Source organism: Amia ocellicauda, chromosome 12 (genome assembly GCF_036373705.1).
Source record: "Amia ocellicauda isolate fAmiCal2 chromosome 12, fAmiCal2.hap1, whole genome shotgun sequence".
Classification (NCBI taxonomy): Eukaryota; Metazoa; Chordata; class Actinopteri; order Amiiformes; family Amiidae; genus Amia; species Amia ocellicauda.
Genome location: NC_089861.1, coordinates 1,270,079 through 1,297,862, shown reverse-complemented (window position 1 = coordinate 1,297,862; position 27,784 = coordinate 1,270,079). Strand labels below are relative to the sequence as shown.

The following is a 27,784-nucleotide window of genomic DNA, read 5'->3' as shown; positions in this document are numbered from 1 at the left end:
AGAAAAAAACAACCAGAACATGCACCAGGGCGCATTCACTGCAGCTCACACCGTCGCATGCCGCATTCCAGGAAACAGCATGGGGACAAAATCATAATCAATGTGTCAAAGTAAATAAACGATACAGGACCGGTGGGAGGGAGGGGCCGGGGCCGATTCACCTGAGCTCTGCGTGTAAGCAGAGCGTCTGTGAGAGTGTGTTTGTATGCGAGTGCCATTCTCCATCTTCAGTGGCGTCACTGGTGGTGGGGGTGGATTTTAATAATACATTATTTTGACTGGGAGGCCCCCCCTTGTGTCCAGACAACCCCGTTCTTATTCAAGAAGTGACTGAGGAAAGCTAGTCCTTAATAACCACGTTGGCTGTCCCGTGTTGTGGCAGAGAGCGTGTCGGAGGTCTGTGGGTGTTGTGTAGAAGCCCCACCCCCCCCACCAAAATGAAGTTAATGAAGGGTTAAAGGCCGATGGAGCAGGTCTGTGGGAACATGGAGGACGGGGCATGGCCGGGGGCGTGGCCGGGGGGTCACGGGACGCAGTGCAGGGTGTTAGAGATTAAACTGGTTCAATTGAGATGAGCTGGTATGGAGTCAAGGGCCAGGTTTAATGATTCTCAGCAGGACTGAGGGTTAGTGTTTAATGGATGCTGTAGACTCCCACCCCCCGCCCTAGTGAGGTCAACATACACAGAGCATGTATGTAGCTTGGCGGCGGGCTTGATTTTGCTCACAAGCTGCGTGACCCAGAAGCGAGTGGGGAACTCGCGCTGGACACACGTGTGGCCGGCAAACGCCCTGCAGTAGCAAGAGTACCAGTTTCACTCACTTCTCCAGTAAATACGTTGTTGCAGTCTTTGTCTTTTTGGCGGGAGCAGAAGCGGGTTAAAAAATGAAATCCAAATCAAATCAATACAAATAATAAATGTAAATTAATCAATAGCCGGAAGCGTCAGAAAAATTAAGAGGCAGAATGAGGGAGAGCAAACGAACGGAGCGACACACACGATGCAAAATGAGCGGAACAGAAAAAAGGGGCGCCGGGAGAGAAGCGCCACACTTACCCCAGACTCCTCCACTTCTTCTTCCTGTGTGAGTGAGAACCATGAACAGAGAAGCATGGGCACAGGAGGAAGAGAGACAGAGAGAAGAGAGACAAGCTTAGACAGGAGAGACCAGATCCCCCGATGAGAAGTCACCCGAATCGCAGACACGCACCTCACACGCACATCACATGCAGCCTAGGATCACAGTACTCTAACACCAGACACTAACTCCGAGAGGCCTGCGGCGATGGATGTACGAGAGGGAGGAGTGAGGGAAGCGTGATGATCCACCACCAAGGAAGAGCTTTCGCCAGCGTCAAGCACACAGAGAAACACGGGACATACAAATAAAATAAGACTATCAATGCTCACTGAGGCCCCCATGTTTAGGGGGTTTAGAGGGAAAACTGGCGAACCTGCGAGACAAAGTGTGCATCTGGGGATTTCCACCAAAGTTAGAAATAAAATGAGAGAAAAAAGTACATCTTTCATCAAAGGACGCGTTAATCTAGTGTCGGGAACCTGTTCTCATCACTGGCAACTAAAACGGTCTCTCTCTCTTCTCTCATCATCTCAGAGTGTAAACTCCGCACACGTGATGCCAAGGGGACAGAGACGCCCCCCCGGCCCGACACACGCGTGGGCCCACTCAAAACGCCGGGACCGAGCCTCCTACCTCGTCCTGAACATCAGCGCCGGGTCCATGTTGATGGAGGCCATGCGGCCCACGTGCCTGATCTCCTTGGCGATCATGCGCAGCTTCTCGAAGTTGACCAGGCCGTCCACCTTGGAGTCGTTGCCTGGGGGGAGGAGGGAGACACGATCAAAATAAAAACCGGCCACGTCCACCTCTAGTGCTCACCCAACGCTATCGCGGGCCCGGACCCTGGCGCCGCACCCCGCCCCTCCACGCCGGCCCCCACCGCTCACCTTCGTGGAGGAAGGTGAGGTCCTTCTTGATCACCGGGAACAGGGGGATGATGGGCGGCTGCAGGGTCTGGCTGTTGAGGACGTTGCGGTACTTGGCCATGTTGCGGGACGGGTCGAAGAGGTCCTGCAGGTCCTGGAAGAGCTTCTCGTACTTGCTGGGCAGCTTCTCCCACGTCCCGCGCAGCCGCGACACCGGGGCCAGGTTCAGCCCACTGCCAGACAAACCATCATCTCATACACCACACTGCCTATACACCACACCACACCGCCTATACACGATACCACACCACACCACACGGCCTATACATTACACCACACCACACCACAGTCGAGGGACCCAAGGTTTAGCTGCCCATCTCACGAATGAACCGAGCAGCTAATCACGCCAATCTCCCCCCATTACCTGATGATGGCGAACATGGAGTTGAAATTCTTGCACTCGCGGCAGTGCAGCGCGATCTTGATGAAGTGCTTGATGATCTTCATCCTCTTCAGCTGGTTCTGCTCCCGCACGATCTCCGACGCCACCCAGAAGGTCTCCTGGTTGATGACCTCCTCGAACTTCTTCAGGTTGGCCGCGCCCGTCTTGGACTTGATCTTGAACAGGTCGTCAATGTACTCCGTGGGCTCGATGCCGCAGAACAGCTCAAAGTTGCGCATGGACAGCTGGGTGGCCACCTCCACCGTGCTGAGCTGCAGCAGGCTGATCTGGCTCTCGCGCAGCAGGTCCTGCGCATCCTCGTCCGAGCACAGCGTCTCTGTCTCCATATTGTTCTTCAGGTAGTACCTGGACCGGGGGACAGGGCAGGGGGAGACGTTGAGACGAGACACCGAGACGGACGGACAGAGAGAGAGAGACACCGAGACGGACAGAGCAGCGTTAACAGACATTAAACCAAGACAGAAGGGCTGGATGTCCCCTGGAGGACAGACGGAGTGAAATCTGTCTGGGAATGGGTGTGTATATATTTTTTATACAATGTATAGATGTATATACTTATATATGTGGGCAAAATATGTTTTATTTTACACACAGACACACCTCTCTTCATTGTGGCAGACATTTAAGTGCGTCCATCACAGGGGACTTACACAAACCCAGACAAGAAACGATCTGCCAATGCTTGCTACACACACCAGAGGGCACTGTGATCTCTCACTGCCCCGGGAAGCCGACGACACAAAGGCCCAGACAGGCATACAGTCAGGCCGGTGGAAAGCCGGGCCGGGCCTGGACTCACCTCCCGCTGAGCTGGATGCGGTCGGCCAGTTTGGAGAGCTGGTCGGGCAGCCGGCGCTGCTTGATGACGCCCTCGGGGGTGACGGACACCTCACACAGGGAGTAGGCGTCGGGCGCTGCGGTCAGCGCGAACTCGCGGATGGCCTGGACCACCACCTCCTTGGCCGTGGTGTCCTTGCTGATCATGATGTAGCGGCTCTGCTGGTCGGCCTTGAAGACGCGCAGGACCTGGTCTGGCAGGTCTAACGGGGAAGGGGGAGAGAGGGACCGAGGGAGGAGGAGAGAGGGGGAGGAGAGAAGTGAGTGATGGCAGGGGGAGGATGGGTGGGAGAGTGAGTGAGTGAGTGAGTGAGTGAGTGTGAGCATGTGTTTGAGTGGATGTTAACGTGTGAGTGTGTGCAAATGAGTGTATGAGAATGAGAGCTTATCTCAATTGTGCTTGTGTAAGTGTTTCTCCCCAAATAAGAGAAAAGCACAAAAGCAGCAAAGCGATTGATTGGAACATGTAGCACAGGCTCGTGTACATTTCTCGTGCTGGATCAGAAAGATCAAATGTTTTTGGACAATCAGATGACGCCCTGAATGACTGACAGGCAAAAAGCCAGAAGGTTTAGATCATCGTCAAGGATTCTGCTTCGCGGCACAATCAGGCAGCGGAAAAACAAATCAAATAATCAGGAAGCTGGGGCTGTGGATTTCAGCAGCAATTATGAACGACAACGGCGTGCAACACAGATGCACACTTCTTGCACAATCTCACATGCTTTTCAAAACTCCCATTAAAACAATCTCCTCCAGCTTCTCTCATTTTCACACGATTCAGTTTTCTACACTCCACCCTCCAACTCAAGCAGTTACACTCTGACCCATATCTGTGCCCTCCCCACTGCAGAGCGAACATCACCTGGCAAGGCCGCTGCCACAGCCCCCGGGCAGAACACAGAACCACGCTGCTCCGGTGGAGCAGAGCGTCCCAACACGCCCGGGGAAAAAGCGCTCCCACAATGCAGCTCACTTCCTGTCAACAGCACAGCCTTACTCTACGGAAGCCTGCAGGTTAAATAATTATAGGGAGCAGCTTGATGTCTAAAAAATAGTTCATGACTAGGGGATGTTCTATCATGGTGGGGAGAAGAGACCAGCTCAAAAATGGCAAGAAGTGCAACACGGACACCTCGACTGTCATCCGAGACCGTTGTTCAGTGCTGTCTGACGGCCACAATGGGGAGGGCGCTCAAAACGGCGTCCTGAAGTTCTGCTGAGGGACAGGACCCACTCAGACGTGGGTGTGTGTGTGTGTGTGTGTGTGTGTGTGTGTGTGTGTGTGTGTGTGTGGATTCACTTTGCTTTCTGGAAGTCTCTTCTCCTGTGAGACCGGGACAGGACTAATGCTAAACTGAAGGGTTTTCCTCGACACCGATTCAGATTATCGCTGAATAAAAGTGGACCGAGTTTGTGTGTGTAAGCTTGGCATCTCTGTGGTTGCTCCCAGTTGTAGAGTTCGAATGGGGCAACATTACACAGGTTGAGCCACATCCGAGCGGAGGAATCGGGCAACTCTACATCACAGAGAGCTCCCAACAGGGAAGAGGGTGCAGGCATTCACGACTGGACTGAAAACCCCAAAACCCCAAAGACGCCCATGATTCACAGTGCCGCCCTGGTGCCACCCAGACAGAGGAAAGAGCTTGGCTTTAGAGCAGCGCACAGACACCCAGAGGAGAGGACAGAGCTCAGATACTCACTACAACTGCCCGGGGCTGCAAAGAGGAGAGACACACACTTTAGAGCAGAAATCACGAGCCATTAACATGATCTCACTGCTTTAGTCTCACACTGTCAGTACAGATCCGTTTTTATTTCACATTCGATGACATCGGTACGTCTCCTCGGATCCTCGGCTCCAGCCCGGACACCTGCCACCGACAGGAAGGGCGTGGCCTGTGCTCCTGTCCGTCTCTCTGTCTCTCCCACCTTCATACCTCCTTCCCTACCCCTTTCTCCATCCCTCCCCACCCTCTCCATCCCTCCCCCACCCTCTCCATCCCTCCCCCACCCTCTCTCCATCCTTCCACCTCTCCATGTCTCCCTCCCTCCCTCCCCTCCATCCCTCTCTCCATCCTTCAACCTCTCCATGTATCCCTCCCCTCCCTCTCCCCACCCCTCACCTGGCGCGTTGTTGAAGTCCAGGATGCGGTGGTGCGACTGCAGCAGGTCGGGGTTGCTGGAGGAGAGGGTGCCGCTGACCGGCAGGGCGGGGGGGATGTGCTTGGACTGCCGCAGCCCCACGATGCTGTCGTCCTGGGACTGGCCGATACCCACGTCGCTGCGGGGGGGAAGCACAGAGAGGAGGCGTGAGAGGGGGAGTGCAAAGTCAGTCCACCCGGCCCCCTCAGCGGTGAGTGGAAACAGGGGATGGGCATCAGGCCCTGTGATATGGTTGGTCGAGGAGAGGATGAGTTCTGGCCCCTTCAGCTTCACCAGTGTGCCAACCACACACAAATGCACACATTTCACAGCGAGCGGCTTTAACACTGTGTGTGTGTGTGAGAGAGAGAGAGTATGAGTGTGTGTGTGCATAAGACAAGGATACTGCACTGACTCCTTCAGCTTTTATCTGGATTATGCCATAAGCACACCACATATCATGCATATATATCTATGGGCTTAACGTGTGCGTCTGTGTGAGCGTGTGTCTGCACCGAAGCACAGTAGCCTGAGCTCTGCAGCTTTAAGCAGGATTACAGCACATCGGACCACCACGTCCTGCATTGCGCACATCTGGAGCGTAACGAGATTAATGCTGTGTGTGGGGGAGTACGTTTGTGATGGCGCAGCGTCGTGTGTACAGATCTCGCATATCTAGGTCAGATGCGCAGGTCTCGGGAAACAAGAGTGACGCGTGATCAGGCGTGGGGGTGCAGAGCGGAGCTGGTGACCTGACACGAGGGGTCAGCCCACGCGGTCCCCTCGGAGAGATCAGGTTCTAGCCCAGGTATGAGCACCTTAGTGCAGGACACACACATGCCTGTTCACCTGTCATGGGATTAAAAACGGCACTTTATTCTAACCGGGGGGATATATATAGAACTAACAAACATCAGGGCATCTCACACACTCTCACACACGCAGACTTGCAGACTCGCGCACACGCAGACTCACTTGTAGGGCTTCTGGGGCAGGATGCTGATGCGGGTCTTGTCGAGGATCTTCTTCAGCTTGTTGCGGCCGCCCACTGTGTTGGCCTTGCCCTTCTTGCTGGCCTTGTCCAGCCCCATGACCTGCTCCACATCCACTGCCAGGTCAGGGATGGAGTAGCGGCTGGCCTTCTTGATGTCTCCGATCTTGGGCAGGTGCGGCGCCCCGTTCTTCTTGGCCTCCGCCGGCCGGGCCAGCAGCTCCTTGAATACTGGAGGGGAGGATCGAAACAGCAGGGATGAAACCGCAGACGTGTGGAGAGGAAAGAGGTGTCTGAGTCTGTGTGTGTCAGTGTGTGAGCATCTGTGGACACGTACAGAGTTGTTTACACTCACCTAATAAGTTGGTTTTCACAGTGATAGACAGGTGAGTGTTGTTCTTCAAGATCTCGGTGGCTTTCGACAGCGGGACGTTCTCGAAGTTCTGCCCATTGACCTCCAGTATCTGGACAGGACAGAGACCCACAACGAGCCGGTCAGACACCGAGTCACCTCGAACAATAGTCGTGGGGGGTTCATTATTATTATTGCTGCTGCAATCCACTGCCGGAGCCGAAAGAACCCCGGGCTCAAACCCCGGCCCTGCTCTCACCTGGTCTCCGCGCTTCAGCCCCGCCTCCGAGGCCTTGCTGCCGACCTCCACGCTGTCAATGAAGATGCGGAAGCCCTTCTCGGAGCCGCCCAGCAGGGTGAAGGGCAGCGGCGCCTCCCGCGAGGGCTTGGTCAGCGTGACGAGGCGCAGCTTGGCCTTAGCAGCACAGGCGATGTTTAACAGTCTGAGGTGGCCGCACATTTTCTGTGGAGGAAAGAGACGGAGTGGCGCGTCAACCCTCAGAGAAGACCACTCCCCCAGACGATGTGATGAGTCCATTGGCTTTGGCACCACAGCCCAGTAACACCAGCCAACCAAACGCCTCGAGGGGGCTCAGGGACGGTGGCCAATAAAGAGAGACCACAATTGGTGCCAGAAGGGCAGTACTTGTATGAACATGGCTGCCATTTATTATGTGTTCACATCATACAAGCCCCTCAACATGGCCGAGGCTCCTCTGTGAAGCTCAGCCCACCTCTCTCTCCAGGTTGTTCTCAAACTCCTCCAGGAAGTGGGTCATGGCGGGGTCCCCCTCGAAATCGTTGAAGTGGTTGTTCACCCACAGCAGCACGACCCGCGTCACCTGCACAGGACGCATAAGCGCACATGGTTAGAGAGGCAGGGGCGGCAGTCCTGCGTTTGATCTGACTGGACGAGGGCGTGGCCCCGTATCCAACGTCGCACAGGGGCTCCGTACCTTATCCCTGAGGCTCGGGTCGTTGAACCACTCCAGCAGCCTCTTGCCCACGATCATGGGGCTGGAGAGGAAGGTCCTGTAGGTGAGCAGGAAGTCCTCGATAAAGGTGGGATCGACCACCGAGTGCTCCTCCACCAGGTGCATCGTCAGCCGCTCCGTCGTGCCCTGGGGAGACAGCCATGACACTGAAAACGCACAGAGACACAAGCACACTGCCCCCCACTCACACAATACTATAATACAGTGTCTTATCATCACATTTGTACTTTAAAGACCAATACATAGTTCAAAAACATAACCCATCCTCTCGCTCCCACAGGCCCAGGGGCCCCACCTTGATGACGATGTGGCCCTTGCGCGTCCCCGTGCGGTCCAGCTCGCGGTGCTCCTTGACCATGACGATCTCGCCCTCCTCCTCCACCTTCTGCATGTTCTTCTCCACCTGGTTCAGGATGCAGCAGTAGTCCTGCTGGGCTATACACACAAACTACAGGACAGAGACAGAGGGACCGAGAGTCAGAGAGAGAGAAAGACCATGGGGACCAAGAGAGATGGAGAAACGGGGACACAGAGAGAGAGAGAGAGAGACCCCCACCTGGCAGTCGTCCACCTTGGTCTTCATCACTCCCTTCATGTACTCTTTGTCCATGGTGGGGGAGACCCCAAAGCTGTTGCCCATGCACAGGATCTCTGTACGCCCGTCGGGGTAGGTCACCTCCACCGAGCCGTTCAGGATCACCGACCAGGAGTCCAGCTGCAGGGCAACGACACGGGTCAGCGGCACAGCCACACACCAGCAACACGCAGCGCAGCGCACCGCACCCACAACCCTGCGCTCAGCTCCGCACACGGCATGGACGGGACACGTTTATTATAATGAGCAGGAGTGATGTCATTATTATTGGCAGTAATATTTACATCATCATCAGCAGCAGAGATGTTGTTTTGTGTTTTTGTACGGGAGCAAGATCTAGGGAGTCACGAACCCCAACACAAGTGTCGGCCATGGAGCGTTTAACAGTGCGGTGCCATTAAAGACACATCGAGGAACAAGAAACCTGACCTCCTCTCCGTCATTGAGCACCGTGGTCCCGGCGCGCTCCACCACCGCGAACACCATGACGGCACACAGCTCCCGGCGCACTGACATCGTCATGTTCGCGAAGGCCGGCAGCTGGTGCATGAACTCCAGCAATTGTTCTGAGAGAGAGAGAGGAGAGAGATGGAGAAAAGGTGAATCACTTTTTTATTACCAACACTGGCTACTCAGTAAACATGACCAATGGACCAGGGGATGGTCACTCGCGTGCCTGCACACAGAACCTGACAGACATGAACCACAGAAAACCAGTCATGAAAAATTGATAAAAATAATACAGTATCTACAATGTCTCCATCTTGATGTGCCTCAATGCTGATCTACAGGCGTAGAAATCCCTCGATCGAGAAGCATTACCGAGCGAAGGGCGAAGGTGCAGGCGTTACAGGCTGCATGACAGAAGCTGACTGACGAGCCCAGACGGGCGAGGCACCGCAAACCAGAACAGCGGCTCCGGCGCTGATTGAAATCACGTGCAGCCAAGGAGCTCCGGCGTCGGTTCAATAATGCAGATTGCTCAGTATGCATCCATGCCCGTCAGTCAGGGCGTCCGTCAGTCACTATGTAAATCTATGTCAATATTACAGCATCACCTTCCACAGATAAACTGCAGTCTGGGAGGATCAGGGCTGCTTTCTACTCTTTTCTCCGGCTGCCCGTGCAGGACAAAGAGCCGCTGTCTGCAGATGTGAAGCAGGGACGAGATGAACAAGGCGTCCCGGCCAAGACACCACACTGACGGCACACAGTGCCCGTCCCCGAGTAACCGGCCGGGCCGCCGTCCTTTCACCGAGACGCTAACGAGGCGGACGCGCTTCCTCCCCGGAACAATCGCGCATCTCTCCGCAGCTGCACAGATTAGACTGAACTAATACATAAACGAACCAGCGGATTCAAACGGGGCAGTGTTCACAGGCCGCTGTGCATTCACAGGCAGGGAGGGAGAGGAGGCGTGCGTTTTCAAAAGAGCTTATCAAGACAAAGCAGCCCTTTTTACACTCGACAGAACTGTGCTTTTAAACCCGATATAAGAGTGGGACGACAGGAAGCGCGGTCTGCAGCAGCTGTCCACCACCCAGGGGAATGAGAGACCGCTCAGAGACGTCTCTCTGCTGGGGACCAGCCCCGCCCCGTCCCGTCCCGCCAGCTCACCGATGTCGTCGTCCGTGCGGTCCATGGGGTCCTTCTCCAGACAGTCACGGACGATGTCTCTGCTCATGAGCGGGTCGGAGGCTCTCTCGATGTCCTCCTCGTCGTCGTCCTCCTCGGAGTCCACCGCGGTCTCCGGCAGCCCGCTCAAGTCCATGTCCCCGGCCTCGCTCTCTGTGGCCTGGGGGGGGCGGAGTGAGGAGAGAGGAGAAGGAGAGAAAGGAGGAAAGGAGGAGAGCAGTCAGTAAGGGTAGGACAACCTGATTTCTCTGCACCTGTGAGAAGCCGGGCTTTCGCCAACAAACATCACACAGAGTCTGGACCAATCATGATGATAATATAAAAAAAGGTATTAAAAAAAAAGTAGATGGACGTCAAAGTGAACCTGAAGGGGAAACGCTGTCTCTGCAACACACTGTGACAAGAGAAAGGAGCCACATTCTCCTTGGTGGGATGTGTGACACCATGAGTGTCTTATTAAAATACAGCCGGGATCACAGCGAGGGAAGGATCAGAGTCTGGGCTGAACCACAGGACAGCGGCCCTGGGTTAAACCAACAGAACGCGTCAGACAGGGGGGACCGTATGCCGCTACATTACTTTGGGCTCAGGCTGCCAACACAGGAGCTGCCAAATCCCCCTGAGCAGGGAGAGAGGGAAGAGGAGGAGAGAAGGACAGAAGATAGAGAGAGAGCAGAAGAGAAGAGGGCAGGAGGCAAGGCAGAGGAGGACAGGAGAGATGAGAGACGAGTGAAAGGGCACTCAAATAGAAAGCTAGACCCGCAACACACACTAATAAGAAACCAGACAAATCATCCAGAGCTAAACTGAGAGGGGGCGTGTGAATATCCCGCTGCCGCTAATCGCTATCCTTCAGCTGAGGCGCTCAGACGGATGCGGTGCCTCCGGAAAGGGCAGAGCGGTTCGGTACCAGAGCCTCCTGATGTTCACTGCCAGGCAAGTACAAGAAGAAAATGAAATGGTCTTTCCTCTTTCAATGACAAGCTTATAAAAAACTAAAAAACATGAATGATTCAGTGCCCGTGTCCGACTCGCGCCAGTCAAGCGTCACATCACACGAGCACTCTGACAATCTGACGGAGACATTAGAGACTCAAAGAGGACACCGGGGGGTGGGGAGCCTTTTTTCACCTGAACTTTTCACTTTTCACACACACACACACACACACACATCCGAAGCCTTGGCCTGAGTCCACGGACGATGCGCTTTACTTACTCTCCCCTTCCTTTGTCCTTCTTCTACAGTAACTCTTATTTGAAATATGGGGACCAGACTACAAAGAAATGCGTCTAAAATGTGCCAAGTGCAGCGAGAGAGAGAGAGCGAAAGAGAGAGAGCGAGTGTGAAAAGGATCCGGATCACAGTGAAGACAACGCAGTGTTTCTCACACTGACTCAAATTAATTAGTGCAGCGAAGCAATGGGGGGGCAAGTGTTAAAGCACCTCCATCACACAGAGCCCTATAGTTTCTTACGCCTCTTCCTCGCCCTGGAGGGATGATCTTAACGTGCATCACGGCGCACAGACCGGCCCATTAATAATTCAGCGGTGCTATTCTGGGATCGGTGCCGACAGCCATTGGAAGAGAACCGGGTACCAGGATGGAAAATAAATATATACACACATAAAACAAAGGCACGGAAAGGCTAGACGAGACAGTGAATTTGAAATGGCTGGGACTGGGGCGGGATCATGTCGTTCCACAGAAGGGTTTCTCCTGCACCCAGTTTCACTTCAAACCCCACTTCGATGCCCTCACGTCCCAATAACAAACACCTGCAAGACTCTGGAGTCCAGACGTGAAGCAGGCAACAATCTTTTGACTGTGCATCTGTTTTCCCAGGTTTCCCAAGATTTTCCATTAGAAATAAAACTGATATATTAATAATTGACATACTGGACACACTCCTGAAGACTGAACACTCCTCAAGAGCAAACTAGACCCAAGTTCCTCTGAAACACACATTGGAGTCCCTGCGCTCATCACAGACACTGATATTTTTATTTTGACTGCCTGGACAGCAGTCAGTACCGAGCAGAGCCATGCACACACGTCTGACACACCAAGCCTGCACCACCGTCCTTGCGCAGCCCCTGCGCACCTCTGCTCAATGTCCCTGAATCCTTGGGTCTCTCTCGCGTGTTACAGGGTCTCACAGGCTCCGAACTAGCCCCCCCAGGACACTGCAGTCAATACACCGATTAATTAGCTAGACCAAACACTAGAATCATTCAACACCAGCGCTGTGTTAATGCCAGCCGGCCCTGTGGGCGGAGCAGCTCCCGTCTTCTTCAGTGCGACGTGGAGCTCTGGGTTCTGATCTAGACACCACTTCCTCACAGCCCCACGGCCCGGCAGCGCAGAGCCTTGGAGGAACAGCCGAGTACTGGCAGGGAGTCGCATTTCATGAGTTGATACAAAGGGAATCTGAATGTACACAGCATTTGGAAACAGAGTGGAACCTGAGTAGCAGCTTGACAGAGTAGAGTAGGTCTTCTATAGAGCAGAGTAGGGTAGAGTAGTAGGAGTTCAGTAGCCTAGAGTAGGCGTAGTTTAGAGTAGGAATAGAGTAAGACAGGTGTAGAGTAGGCGTGGAGCAGGCGCAGATGCGGTCAGACGAGCTCACCTGGTAGATGTCTGACAGGCTGCTGCTCCCCGAGTCACTGGTGATGCTACATCCTGAGTGGCTGGAGGAGACGTGGGTCACCTGTGGGTGCAGGCTGTCTGTGAGGTGGATCTTGGTAAAGTCTGCGGGAAGCTGCGGCAAACCAAACGACACACCATCAGCCACGGGCAGCACAGCGCAGTGAGAGAGCGCACAGACACACACAACACAACACAGACTGCACACTACAGTTAGTGTAGCACAGAACAGTACGAGACAGTATTACACAACAGTATAGCACGGTACAGACACGCGCAGCACAGCGAGTTAGCACACACTCCGAACACAGCGCCGAACACACAGCCATCTGAACGGACCCCCAGAAGGACCGTCCGCCCAGAGCGTCAACAAACACAAGGAGCCCCGGGAGGGCCCGTACGGAGCAGCACGAGACTGGGAATTACTCGTCCCGCACAATTATCAGAGTGAAGCGTTTTGATTCCCCCACGCGTCCGACTTATTCTTTTAAACAAAATGAAAACCACTCAAAATGTTTTTGGACATTGAATCGGTCAACCTATCCACCTCAAACAGCGGCGAATATAGAGAGCAGACGCACGCGGCGGCAGCACGTTCCTCAGCCCAAAACAGTCACCCGGCTGTATCCGCTCTCCAAGTGGTAATCAAGTGAGAGACAATTAAAGCTGCTTAATTAAAAACCTTCCTCTCTCAGCATCCCTTGTGGGAAGAGCAGACGTGGAAACACAGAGAGCTGCATTTCCTACAGAAGCCCTGTCTACCAAAAAAGTAGTAAAAATAAAGGAATTTTCTGTCTACTGGTACATAAAATCAACATCCTGTATACATCAGTTTCCTGCAGCTATATTCAGGCACGGTTCACTCTCGCTCCCCCATCACACTGCCATGTTATTTTCTGGGGGAAACACTGTGCACTATGAGTAATAAGTCACACGGCATGGCAAAACTGGGATTTTGGTTTGACCCATAAAATGTAGGGTGAATATGCGACCCCTGCATCCAAATCTGACAGCATTGTTCTTCTCACAGAATTAGCACCAGCGCTCGAGCGCTGTCCGCCCACCTGCCTCCACCCTGGCACGAAGCCTGGCACAGTTTAAATACAGAAATCAATCAATCAAGCCATCAGTCAATAACACAGAGAACTCGAGAGCAATGCTGGCAGGTGGGTGTGGTGCCGTGTGCCGTCGAGTCACACTGACAGGACGACACATCTACTACAAACACACAACTGTGGAATAATAATAATATAACCCTGCCTGGGAGAAATGAGCCACTATAGCTTTAATCCAGTGCAGCAGTCCAGCAGAGGCAAACACTTCTCCAGTCCTCCCTCCCCGGCCCAGACACAAATCATCTTTGGGGGCAATAAAGCACGGAGATGCCGACACCACACCACCACGCACATCTCCGGTATATCACACTATATATAGGTAAACATCCCGGCAATCAGCGCTACACAATACAGATACACAAATACGTCAGTAGCTCAAATCCCAGGTGAATAATAAAACCAGGACCCTGCCGACGCACAGCATTGAGAGAAGCTGCCTCGGAGTATCACAACACCACGCTTTTCCAGTCCTGATTAGCTGGAGATGGCAGCGATTCTCCGGTGGCTGCCGACACCGGGGGATAAAACGGCCCACGAGGAATGGAGACCGTGAAGCTCGCCCCATGTGTAGAGGAGGAAGATGTATTTTACAGACACAGTGACGGTAAAACCAGAATAAAAAAAATAACAAAAGGTTTGAGAGTACAATAGGAGCGTCTTTAGCATTCCTTGCAAATAAACCCATCAGTGGAAATCAAACCTAGGCCACACGAATCAATTGCCACCCTCTCTGCGCCAGCCTCGTTAAGATATTCACGTTTGCAGGCTGTAATAGCTCATGAATATGCAAAAGAATGCTATAATGACTGAGAAAAAAAAAAAAACGAAAACAACAAAAAACTGTTACACTGGAAGGCAATTAACACTATCAAAGAATAAATGCAAAATATGAAGAATGCACTGATGGGCTACAACACAACGATACCATGATCCGAATTACACAGGGGAGGCGAATGAAGCAGTCTGGGAAAGAACAGTCTGGTCCCACTGATGTCTGCCTCCTCCAGATGAGAACATCTCCTACCACACAGCGCCGCGCATCTCCTACCACACAATACTAAGAGGCTGTAAACATCACAGCACTGCAGAAGACAGCTCAGCACAATACTTTGTTGTGGACTGATCAAAAGTATCATCAAGAACTGACTGATTGATACAATAACGGACTAACTGACTAATACACCAGCTCACTGACTGACTGACTGACTGACACACTGACCGACTCACCCACTGATTTCATCTGCGCTCGATGTTTGCGGAGGAGAGGTCGGCCGACTGCGGTTGTGCGATGGTTTTGTATCCAGTCAATGTGTTCAGCTCAGTGGAAAAACACAGAACACTACAACTGTAAAGGACTTCAATGGACGCTGAGTGCGCGTCTACGATGGCTGTATCTGTATGAAAACATGATGAATGCCTGCCACATTAAACCTGCCATCCAGAGAGTCTATTAAGATATTCATAGAGCTGACAGTCTGGTCGTTCATCTATAATTAGATTGTATTATTACAGGCGGGCTGTCATTGACTGCGTACTGGCCGGCTGAAACACAGATACGGCTCTGTCAGCTGAGGCCCGGCACATTACAGTCTGCTAATCCGAGTCTCTGTGGGGTAGACCCCGTCTCCGAGACACGCCACGCCATCACACGCGTCCCGGGAGGAAGCCTTGCAGCCACACACACGGCTCCATGAAATGTCTGGATCCATTAACCTCCGCATACCATTTACTCCAGCTAATTTGCACCCAGAGACCAATCAGCCGGAGAGGTGGCTCTGCGCAGGGCCTGGTGTGCGGACGCGGGGTGGACAGGGTCCGGCCAGCACAGTACAGGGTAACGGCAGGTTTGGTGAGGTTCACTCAAGAGCTCTGCACTGTCGGGAGACATTCAAGTGAACTCGGATGCAGGGGCTCAGAGTCTGCTGCTCTACAAGCTCTAAAACCTGTGACTAATGGGGAACCAGAACCACACCGGGCCAGCAGGCTGAAATGCTGTGAGAAGACAGTTCTCAGTCACTGGACACCCTAGAGAAGCTCGCTTGGCACTCTCACCCACTCACAGTGCGGAGGCCCTGGAGAGACTCTGAACGACGGCCGAGATCTCAGCCCTTCTCGGACCACACCGGAGAACAACCACCCAGGCCAAGGCCAGAGGACACATTACAGCCCATACAGCCCACAGGCGAGAACGGGAACTGAGGCGCTGCTGGAAGCATCGAGGGAGGCCTTCATCCAGCAGGGGATCGACTAAGGATGAGGATATAGACTGGATGTTTTTTTTTTTTTTTTTCTTTTCTTCTTCTCATTCTTCTTCTGTTCCAAACTGAACATCTTATTTTCTCCCTGACCTAATTTCCAGCTTCACCAAGGAGTGCGGCACAAAGCCTCACAGCACACCCTCTCGCTCCCTCTCACACTGATGCACACAAACTCTCACATATATACACACACACAAACACCCGGTCACTCTCCCCCTGCTACACCCACACTCTCGCACTACAACCGAAACCCTTTGGTGCAGCTCCAGGGTTGACTACTGTATTGGGATGTGAGCTCCCACACTAAAGGCATGCCGCCGACATCCCTGAGAACGGCTCGTCTGCACGTGCGTGTGGAGTGGCGAGTCCCTGCGCCTTGTGCTGAACTGTGCTGGGGGCCCAGCGGTGTGAGGGGGATGGACAACAGCCATGTGGTTTATAAATAAACATCAGAGCCACAGCGGTACTTGTGAAAGAAACGCCTAACAAAAATAGATCCTTCGCAAGGTCACGGTGGGTATTATTACCTGCTTTACTGCTAATGAGTTCTGGTAGCATGAACTACTCAAGACGCACGTAGTAAATTGTTCTAGCAAAAGATTACATCCCGGGTTCGAAACTCTGCTGTTCAAACTCCCCAATGATTGATGTAAAAGTGGTCAGCTTATTGCCACTTTATTCTAGATCATGTAAAATGTTTACAGGTCTATATTTTATTTTATTGTATTTATGAATTTTATTTTACTGTACGTTTGTTGTATGTTTACCAGTCTGTAAAGCTCTCTGTGGCTACCATGCGAAGGGCACTATACAAATGATCGATTGATAGATTGATTGATTGATAAGAAGCACCTGAGCTGGCCGTCAGCTGTAGTACCAGAACGCTCGGGGCACAGTCCAGGGTTCGAGAGCTTTTTTTAAGTGCATTTAAAGAGCACCTTTGACGTTCTGCAGCGACAAGAACATTCACAGAAGCCTCCGACATTGTGAACGGTTATCCAAACCCCGACGACACGTCTCTAAGCCATCCCAGCATGCCCTCGCCTCCCCAGCGCCCCAGCCCCACTACCACACTCGCTCCGCCCGGCCCTGCGGCGCTGGCCTCGGCAATAAATGATGCATCTGCACTGCAGGATCCGTCCTGTCACTTCTATTTAGGCCAGCTGTCAATCACTCGCAGACCAAGGCCGCAGCCAAAAGAGAGCTCGTTCAAGTGGATTAATGTATTTATTTATTTATTTGTCTGCCGCTTCGCCCCCTCTTTGCTTCTGTCACAGCCAATCAAAAGCCACCACCCTCACCTCTCGGTGCTGCCTTAACCGCTTGTGAAAAGGAAGCCCCCCAGATAGATTAATCTTCATGAGCGGACCCCAATTCCCCAGCCTCGTCCCCGGGGGGCCGGCGTGGAGGAGCAGAAAGATGCATAAACCCGTCCGTACATACATCACTGAGACAGGCCGCCATTCACTGCAAAAGCCTGTGGCCACGTGTACCGGGTCGTTTAAAACAATCACAGCATGGAAACTACAAAGGCAGACATCGCCTATAGAAAAAAATGAAATATAGGCCACTGCAATACAGCACACTTCACTGCACAGTCACTGGCAGGTAACGTCTTTCTCCCTTTGTATTGGAGTCCGGCCCAGCTGGCCGGACGGGCATGTGGTCTCACTGTAATCACCGCAGAGGTGCGCTGTCCTCTCTGACACACTTCCACAACAGAACAGGATCGGGGGCAGAGAAAGGAAACCGAACATCACAATCTCAGCTCTCCAGCCGTCCGCTATCTCTAATCGGATAGGATGGATCAACCCACGGTGGATTAAACATATGGCAACCTTTATATAAATAATCATATACATATAGAAAGTGCACCCGGCCCGATGCCTGCGCTACCCTGGCCATGGCATCCCGCACTGCCATGTCTCCCAGCAGTTTCTCACCGGTTGAACCCCAGCGGAGTGCACCAGGGAGCACGGAGATCCACAGAGCAGATGGAGAGAGGACACGTCCGGGTGGAAATGTTTCGTGTGGAGCATCAGGTGCTCCACAGGACACATTCAATGAGAGTCTTAACCGTCGCCCAAGCCAGACCTCATTCGGGAGCGACGAGGGCTCTGCAGCCCTGGAGAAACCCAACGCAACAGCGCATCCCCACCATCGGCCCGCAGTGCTTCTCCAGCGACATTCGAAACACATGGTTTCCTTTAATGGCTTTTCAGCTCAGAAGATAATTCCTTATCTCATCAGAAACCACTAACAACAACTATCACACAGAGGAAGATCCCTATCGGCTTGTAGGATTAATATCCACAGAGCAATAACAATCCATAGCATTATTACAGAACTATACGAAGACAGAAACCTATCTGTGTGTAATCTTTGTGAGGGCGTGAGATGTCATCTCAGAAGCCCGGCCTTCCTTCCTGCACGCCTCTCAGTCTGTGGGGCATCTTGTGCGCACTGACAAAGCCTTCTCTCTGGAGGGGACCGAGGCTGAAGGTCCGTGAGCCCCTCAGTGTGGGGACGGTCCTGGCCCCAGCATCCTGCTCTCCCCTCCCGGACCACCGCGGGTGAGACGAGAAGGCCTCTATGTGCCCCCCTCCATCACGTCTCTCACAGGGCGCCGACACAGGCCTACCCTGCAGGCCGACACCGCGCTACACCGGCACCTGCGAGTTCCAGCCGACCGCAGGGAGAGCCCCCCAGGATCCACGGGACAGTCTGGACAGGCACCCGACCAGCCAGAGCAGGGCTTTGAGGAGAGTCGAAATGAACACCAGCAAGGTAAAATACAGCTCCAAGAACTCACACCGAAATTCCACTACAACGTGCCAAAGAGCCGAAACCTTCGGCAGCGCTCGGCTACACCTGAAATCTCTCGGCTGTGTATCCTACTGCTGGCACCACATCTGCACACTTTCAAACCCCCCCCCCGCCCCGTTTCCTGTCCGATTTCCTAGCTGGGGTTCCAAGTCTTATCGGCAGCGAGAATAAACCCTCTGTGCTGACGGCACCTGGCTGCAATAACACGCCGATGATGTACAGATGCAGAAAGAATACAAATTGCCTACTCGAGGGGGAGGGGGCTGTGTGAGAATCCTGCGTGTTCTGTCTGAGGACAGGAAATTAACGGTGTGTCCTGAGGGATTATTGTGACAACAGCGTGGCTGACAAACATCAAATCATCACAGCCTCGTAGGTATCACAGGAGATGCTCCTAATACCAGTCTGTCCGGCCCATCTACTCTATTTACTGCATCTATTGGACTTAACATCTGACACTATCTATCTGCCCATCTGATCGGCCACTTACGCATTGACAGATATTCTGCTACACTCCCCTTTCACTAAAAGCTCAAATGACATGTCCTTTAGTCAGAACTGTAATTTAGGATTGTATTTGTGTATTTAACACACTCACGCACACACACACACACACACACACACACACAGTATTTTACTCAGGAAAGCTGTGCTAAAAAACAAGAGGGCTGCAATTCTGCCTGTTTAGGACGCCCTGCATCCCAGAGACGCATCAATCCCCGTTCCCTGTCATTCACTCACTTGTAGACTGGGAAACAGGATGCATTTCAATTACCCCCTCCGTCACACAGTGTCAAGAAGCGGGGACTGGTCCATTTACAAATGGAGGCAACTCAGTCCAGAAGCACGGCGTTGCCACGAGCATACCAACGCACCGGCGCTTCAGGGCCACAAAACACGGCAAAACCCCGGACGTCCAGCGGCAAGTGCCTGGCAGTCCTAACAGACCTCCTCCCAGCCACAGCGCTGACACCCTGCCTGCAGCTCAGCTGTCATCAATTAATCCTCTAACTGAGGGAAGGAGTCAGTCGCCAAGCGTTACGCACTCCCCCCAACACCCCCTTTCCTTTTTTTAATACAACACCTCGTTAGATTAATGGCTCATAAATAAAGCCGGCAGTTCAATACTTACAAGAATCTTATCTGGGGGCCCCATGACTCCATGGCTGGCTGTAATTGCTAATGGTTTCATAATGAAAAAATGGAGGTCAGGCTGAATTCGCACATCCTGAGCAGCCGTCTCTCTCCCCCGTGTGCGTCTCCTCGCACTGGCTGGCTGCTGCCGTCTACAGCGGAGAGGAAGAGCTGCGGCTCAGTGTCACCAAGCAGCACCGAGCTCCACGCACAGACACGGCACAACGCTCCCCCACGAGCAGAGGCCGCCTCCGCCGCATCACAAAAAGCACGACGGGAGGAGAGGGAGCTGCCAACGTGCCCACTGTGACATTTTACTCTCTCTCTCCCCAGGGGGGAGACACATATTTTGGGGAGGATCAGAAGATGAATAAATAAAACCGATACAGAGCATCCAAGAGATGTGAACTAGGGTCTCTAGTCACTGTCACTGAGGAGAGAGGTGGAAGGAGAAAAAAAAAAAAAAGCTAAAATGGCTGACCGCACTCTGAATCTCTCTCCCTCTCTCACACACTCCAGCGCGCGCATGCAACACGGGCACACGCGCACATACACACACGCAGACTGTGAACAAGGCTTTATCCAGCACGAGATTAGTCTGAGACTCCCGCGTTCGGACAGAGATCGCTAACACTCATTTAATTTGCAACCGGGGGGAGGGGAGAGGAGAGAAGAGGAGAGGAGAGGGGTGGGGGGAGGTATGAAACGAATAGCGAGCGAGAGAGCAGGAGGATAAAGATGTCTCCTTCAAGTGCTGCCGATGCCCCCGCTGCCCACTGAGCCCATGCTGCGTGCGAGCACCCCCCATCCCCAACCCCCCCTAACGCTGGCAATAATGAGAGAAGACATGCAAGAGAGAGACACACACACCCCCGCCCCACACGCTCAGACACGCACACTCTCGATCACACCCTCTCACACAAGCAAAGCCGTGCGAAAGTAATTCCATTATCACGCTTACTTTAGCGGAGGACCACGGCTGCAGGCAGTTGGCATAGCAACGGACCAGGAAAGCCATTTGCTGGAAGGGTGGTGAAAGAGAGAGCGAGAGAGAGAGAGACAGCGCGAGAGAGAGAGAGAGCTTCCCTTTTCACGAGCAACGAGGAAAGAGGGGGGGGAAATTCCTTCTCTCTTTTCCTCCCCCCCCCAGGCAGCTGTAGACCTGTAGACTGCAGTCCTCTGAGGATACACTCTCTCACTCTCTCACTCCCCGCCCCGTCGCCAGCGCTGCATCCGAGCAAACCTGCAGTGGCACGGCTCAGCGCAGTGCCAGTGATGTCATCGCACAGCGCTCACCCTGCCCCCTCACACACTCTGCCTCTGCCACCCCCTCCCTCTCTCTCCATCTCTCTGTGTTGTAAAATATTCAGCTCATGTGGGAAAACTCCTCTCCTCGCTGCGTCTCGCCCACTCAGATTCTGCCTTTCAGTGTGGGGGGGAATCAAAAATACCCTTCAGCACACACACACACAGATACGGACATGCATGGAGACGCGCATGCAGACGCGCATGCAGACGCGCATGCAGACACACAGGCAGGCACACAGGCAGGCACACACGCACACTCAGGCCAAGGCATGAACTTACGTACAGACACAAACACACGCACATACAGACATGAAGACACTCACACATACAGAGACGCACAGATGGTTTTCCATTGATCAGCAGCTTCCTGGACGGCACAAGAGCTCCTTCAGGCACAAGAGATAGACTCCATGAAGTTCAAACAAAAGGAAAAGACACGCGGGTGTCTCTAGAAAGATGAGGATTCTCAGGGGGGTCAAAGGTCAATGGTCAAAGTGACACGTTCTGGGAGAGTTATCCATGGAATCACCCGTATGGATAAACACTGTCCGTGTCCTCTCGTGTACAGCGTCTCGCCACCGGCCCTAGTTGGCCAACTGGAGACATCTTCATTACTGGTGTTATTACTACCATTACTACTACTAGTATACTATGAATGTTATATTCATTATTAGTACTAGTATTAATGACTAATGTCACTTATTACCACAGTTACTGATCTTGCTCTTGTCACTACAGTAAACAATGCTCGTGTGCGTTTACCGCACACACGCCTGGTTACCCGACACCAGATCCCTACGGGGGGGCACAACTCCACCGGGACGGCCCTGCACTCTGCGCTGACATCACCTCTCCCAGCCCCCAGATAATGTATCGGATAAACAAGTGCGAGTGCCAGTGACACCATCGCCAAACTGCGCTTATTGAGAGGGGGCTGGCGGAGACTGGTTTATTTCGGGTTCACGATGACATCACTTCGGCAGAGGTCCATCTGAGAGGTCACCCAAAGGCCCATCACACTTAACCGTGTCTCAGCCACGCTCACCTGCCATGAGACCTGACATGGAGTGTCATCATGACACTAACAGCAGGATTATTATGATTTCATCTTTTTCATGCTGTCATTCAAAATCAGACTGGATAGGATCCTTGGATCATTCAGTAATTAATGGACACCAAACAATCCCTTCTGGATAGAGTAAATAAAGCCAGCGGTGCGCAGCTCTGCATTCCCAGTCATCTGCATAGTGATATGTTCCTGCAGAAATGCGCTTTTCATCCGTAGTGCTGAGAAGAGCTCTTCACCGCAGCTGAAGATGCTTCCATTTACATCACAAAGGGCTAAGCTCTCCCCTGGCACACGTCGATAATCCCTGTGTGGGCTTCTCTACCCGTTTATTGTCATTATTGCACTGACATTCTCAAACACACACACAAACTCACACATTCTCACACACACACAAAAACCCTCTCCTGCAGATGAGCTGCAATTATCTAGTCTTCCACCTGAAAATGAGTCATTGACCTCTGGCAGGAACATGTGCGATTCGATTACAGCGACGGCATGATCACTCCCTCGTTGATTTCCTCGCAAAGTGAAGAGACTGACATCACCCTGCCCTGGAACGTATGCAATCTCCCCCACCCCGAGACTGGAGTGACACTGAGAAGTAAACGCACACACACACACGTGCGCGCGCACATACGCACGCACAGCGCTCTACATCTGTACTCGAGAGGCTGAGCACAGACTTCAATCACTCCTCGTCACCGGCAGTCCCTCCGTGGCAGCACATCTTCCCAGAAGCAATCACTTATATTGATATTGATGTTGAGCCCACAGGACACCACTGTAAGACTATAGGGTCCCAGGGTAGACTGACTGGACGAACTCACACTCGGGACCGAGACGAGCGCGGGGGGGCAGGAAGGAAACCACCAGCCCCCATTCGGTCCCCTCTGTTGCGGCTCCGGTGGCTCAGGAAGTGAGAGAGGCAGTTCCAGCCCCCCCGAGCCTGTGAAGCCGTGCTCTACTCTCCCGAGGAGGCTGCCCCCCCACCCGAGAGGGTCTTGTCCCTCCTCGGGAAAGGTTCCCACGCACAGGGCTGGGAGGCCAAGCTGACGGGGCGGGGCGGACTTCCTCTCGTACAGGGCCGAGGGAGGGAGGGAAGAGGAGGGATGAGGAGGAACCCCGCAGGACAAAAGAGTAGGAAGCCTGTAAAAATACCAGAGCGCGGGACAGGGCAGGAGAGTCGCAGAGAGGATGTGGAGAGACTGGGGGGGAAAGTCAAGAAGTCAATGAAGAAGGAGTGAGACGCAGGCCTTAATCAAGGGGGGGGGGGCGGTCAGGAGGAATGCCGTGTTATTTAACGTTCCTACAAAACGCTGACGTGCACGAGCGAAGGAAGGCCAGAGAGAAGCGCTGGCTGCCGCTGCACGATCACTTGCAGGTAAGAAACACGAAAAGTAGGCCAAGCTCAGCCGTCCGTCTCCTGAGCAGAGCGGTGACGGCAGCAGGAAGAAGGATTAATCAAGGGGGGCGCGCAGGACCTCGACTGAAGGAGAGGTAATGGGGGAGGTGGGGTAGAATGCCACAACACTAAAAGATTTAGTTTTTAAGGAAGCACAGCTAATTGCTCATTTGTTGCTTTTCACGGTGGGGGACACAGAATCTCGGTTAAGAGCCCAGTTCTGTTTCAGGACGAAGCTGCTGAGGGAGCATTGACCAGGTGTGCTTTGGCAGCTCCTGATAGGTGTCTGTGTCACTGCAGGGCTGCCACGCCCGCCGTCTCCCCTCCAGGTGAAGAGACTTGCCGACTAAAACCCTGACTCGCCAATATAGGCTACCACCGTCACCTCAGTCACCCTTCAGACATAAGGGCAGGACCCAAACATCTCCTCCTTTTCAACTGACACACTTACTCACCGAGCGGCGCACCGATTGACACGCTTAGCGAACGACTGGCGCATTGACTGACACACTAAGCGACCGACTGGAGCACCGAATCGGTTTTTCTTCACAGTCAACATGGCCACGCTAGCTTCTTCCTACACTCACATAAAATATCAACCACGAATAAAACCTGAACCCGCAGCTCTGTGCATGACCGAGCCGGCGGAAAACCAGGACACGCATAAACAAACCAGGGGCGCGAAATGACTGGTACCAGCCTCCACCTGCTCTTTCAGTGTATTAGGGGATAAACCTCCAAGACTGGTACACCCGAGCCCCTCACAAACGCTAATCCAGACTTAACCAGGCGGTTCTTGGCAGCCGCTCTGAATCCTTGTTTTGGGATCGTTTCTATTTCTTTCTCCTGGCTGGTGCGGAACTGTAATCTCTCCTCAGGGCTGCGCTGAGAGGTTGTACAAAAAAGACAAAACCCTTAACACGGCAGACGAGGTAATTAAGAGGAGTCTCCGCACCCCCCACCCCCTCTTATTTTTAATTTGCATTTGAATTTAATTGAAAGAGCTCACTTTTAAAGCTGCCTGCCGTCTCCAGCTGAGCGAGCAGAGGAGGCCGGTTCAGTCCTGTGATGGGTTTGAAGAGCGTGTGCAGAACAAACCGTCTTTGTGGCTTGACACCGGGCCAGAACAGCGGCGTGGCGCACTCCCCGGCCGCGACCGCGACGTTGGCACAACGATGACGGGCTCTTTGAATATCAGCAATTAGCCTAATGAAAATCGGCACACAGCACCTTCCTGCTTCTCTCGGTCGCAGGTGCCAACATCAATGGGCTCAGAAATGTCACTCCCCTGGCCGAGGGAGGGGGGCAAGAGGCAGAGAGAGCAAGCGAAAGAGAGAGAGATGGAGGCACAGCAGCAGAGAGATTCACTAAGAAACAGCTCCCTAGAAAACAGCACACTGTACTCATCCGTCAGGGTTCACTCAGTGAGCTGAATTACTGTGGTCACTGAGAGACAGGAGAGGTGGACACAGAGGAGCAGCACTGTGGTCACAGAGACAGGAGAGGTGGACACAGAGGAGTGGTGCTGTGGTCACTGAGAGACAGGAGAGGTGGACAAAGGAGACCGGTGCTGTGGTCACTGTGAGACAGGACAGGTGGACACAGAGGAGTGGCGCTGTGGACACAGAGACAGGAGAGGTGGACAGCGAAAGGACAGTGTGGTCACAGAGACAGGAGAGGTGGACACAGACGCACAGAACTCCCTGACCAGGACCGCGACCGATATAACAATCCACACCATACGTTTTTTTCAGTTTGTCTACTGTTGTTTATGACTGTTATTGGTATTGATTATTTATATTCCCCCTGAAGTATTATTATTATTCATGTTTAAATTTATCATTTGTATCTCGGTGTGCAATGCTTTGGCAATACATCATATATGGCATGCCAATAACACACTGAATTGAATTAGGAGAGAGAGAGAGAGAGAGAGAGAGAGAGAGAGAGAGAGAGAGAGAGAGAGAGAGAGAGAGAGAGAGAGAGATATCTCAGGCCTCCCACCCCCTTCCTGAGATCAGTTCAGCTGGCTATGTCCATTCAGACCAGCACAGAGACTCGCGGCACAAAGCCTGGTTCCCTGGCGTTAATCTGCTTATATCAAATCAAATCAGCGTTAATGCACACATCCTTATCGGCAGTAATGCGATCCCTGTGCTCCCCTCCCCCCTGTATAAAGGAAACTAGAGCAGGATCCGGCCACTTTCCTTTGTGAGAGGAAAATGAATGAATAAATCGGTTAAGGGGAGCCACTCTGGCCAAACCTGCAGTCCCATCCAGATCAGCGTTGTTATAAACGTTATCAGCAGCAGCACATATAGTGATCAACCTGATGAGGATCAATAACCAGAGCACGGACATTCCAGGTCTGAAGGGAATGTCCTACTGAGAGACTGAGGACCTGAACCTTTTCACCCTGGAACAGAGGAGACTACGTGGGGACTTGAATCAAATCTTCAAAATCATGAAAGGCATCGACCACATCAAACCAGAGGAGCTTTTCCAGATCAGCAGGGACACACGCACCCGGGACACAAATGGAAATTGGGCTTCAAGGCATTCAAGACAGAAAACAGGAGACACTTCTTCACACAGAGAGGCGTCACAATCTGAACAAACTCCCCAGCGATTAATGGACACCAAATGAGCACGATGGGGCGAATGGCCTCCTCTCAATTGGACACTGTCTTATGTACAAACTGGTGCTGCAGCTACAGAAACGGCAACTGTCCAGTAGAGGCCCGTTCCTTGGACAACAAAACTTATAGTTGTAGGTTCAGATCACGATAATAATTGTCCAGTTGGTACAATGTTTTTAAACTGTACCACCATGAGTGCCGCACAGAGGAGTCCAAACATACCCTCACGGCCCAGGCCTGTGGGGATGAGAGACGGCACTGAGTTTACCGCAGACGACCGGCGTGGCCAAGATTTACCTCACGCAGAACAATGCATCTCAGAACGAGTCACTTAACAAATGCTCCAACATGACATTAATATCCCATTTTTTTCCATGGTCGTTGTAAATCTCTCCCGCCATGATTTACTCCTCGGCAAAACGTTTGCAAATCTGCTCGAGCCGCAGCGTGAATCTCGGGTGCCGTAAATCAGCGTTTCCCATCGCCGGCCGACACGACACAGGAGGAGAGAACAGGAATTCAGATAATCAAACCGCTCACCGTGCTGCGGCTCATATACCCGTTTAAACCCAGTGAGCGCCGCACCCCTGCCACACGGCTCTCGAGTCCTGGCTCGGCTGAGTGAGCGCCATGACACGGTAGAGGACACGCCTAAAAATAGACCGGCTCCGATCGGAAATATGCGATGCCATGCGCCTGTGCAGCTTGGACTCCCACACCTCCAAAATCCAGAATCTAGGCTTCCATCCCTACGCCAGCTTCCTTTAAGTCTGTAACTATTCTGTTACTCTTGTACTGAATGATAAATGCAGCTCAATTTTGTTATTGATTATTAACGCTATTTAGACTCCTATAGGCAAGACATCCTATCCTCAAGTGTCACCACAGCGGGTAAGTTCGCCCATCTGGTTCCTCAAGAACACGGCCATCTCTGCATCTTTCTACTGAGTCCCAGAAAAGACAAAAACATTGCAAGGAGTCTAGAAACATTTGGGCATTTTTGCATGGAAACGATGCGGTGCCATCACAAGCCGATTGCCAACAGGAGAGAAAACACACACACACAACACTGCAGTGATAAGGAAAGCGTTCCCAGTGCGTTTCCTATAAAACCATCCCCTCTGAAGCATCCTTTCTTGCTTAAGCTTAGACCCTTTCATCATGCCCTCATTGCACACAAACATTTGAATCACATACGCTACTTAACAAAAGACACAGGGGCACACCGCTGTTCTCAAGCCAACAGAACACCCTTGGGATGCACTGGGCAGAGAGCTAAGGAAGTCACTGCAGGGACCAACCCTGGCAACCCCCTGCAGGTGGCTGTGCTACAACACTGTGGAAGAGGCTGCACAGACCTGTACGTCTCTCCACACTTTTGGTAAAATAAGCGTCTACAGAAAGAGTGAAAATACCCTAAACAA

The 27,784-nt window shown here is 52.7% G+C and overlaps 1 protein-coding gene across 9 annotated transcripts in view; it reads right to left on the bottom strand.

Moving 5' to 3' along the window:
- The window catches only part of rapgef2b (Rap guanine nucleotide exchange factor 2b), a 92,787-nt gene that overhangs the window by 7,772 nt on the left and 57,231 nt on the right, over nucleotides 1-27,784 (bottom strand). For 4 of the 9 annotated variants that reach the window (XM_066718020.1, XM_066718026.1, XM_066718027.1 and 1 more), the window contains 17 exons: nucleotides 12,593-12,724; nucleotides 9,947-10,124; nucleotides 8,759-8,895; nucleotides 8,291-8,449; nucleotides 8,030-8,182; nucleotides 7,696-7,860; nucleotides 7,474-7,581; nucleotides 6,999-7,202; nucleotides 6,743-6,851; nucleotides 6,372-6,618; nucleotides 5,378-5,535; nucleotides 4,955-4,969; nucleotides 3,211-3,451; nucleotides 2,373-2,756; nucleotides 1,970-2,181; nucleotides 1,716-1,839; nucleotides 1,058-1,081 (listed from right to left, as the gene is read on the bottom strand). In XM_066718020.1, the coding sequence (XP_066574117.1) occupies nucleotides 1,058-1,081; nucleotides 1,716-1,839; nucleotides 1,970-2,181; nucleotides 2,373-2,756; nucleotides 3,211-3,451; nucleotides 4,955-4,969; nucleotides 5,378-5,535; nucleotides 6,372-6,618; nucleotides 6,743-6,851; nucleotides 6,999-7,202; nucleotides 7,474-7,581; nucleotides 7,696-7,860; nucleotides 8,030-8,182; nucleotides 8,291-8,449; nucleotides 8,759-8,895; nucleotides 9,947-10,124; nucleotides 12,593-12,724 (2,750 nt within the window). The remainder of the gene's footprint in view (nucleotides 1-1,057; nucleotides 1,082-1,715; nucleotides 1,840-1,969; nucleotides 2,182-2,372; nucleotides 2,757-3,210; nucleotides 3,452-4,954; nucleotides 4,970-5,377; nucleotides 5,536-6,371; nucleotides 6,619-6,742; nucleotides 6,852-6,998; nucleotides 7,203-7,473; nucleotides 7,582-7,695; nucleotides 7,861-8,029; nucleotides 8,183-8,290; nucleotides 8,450-8,758; nucleotides 8,896-9,946; nucleotides 10,125-12,592; nucleotides 12,725-27,784) is intronic. The other 5 variants (XM_066718021.1, XM_066718028.1, XM_066718029.1 and 2 more) reach the window with 3 other exon arrangements.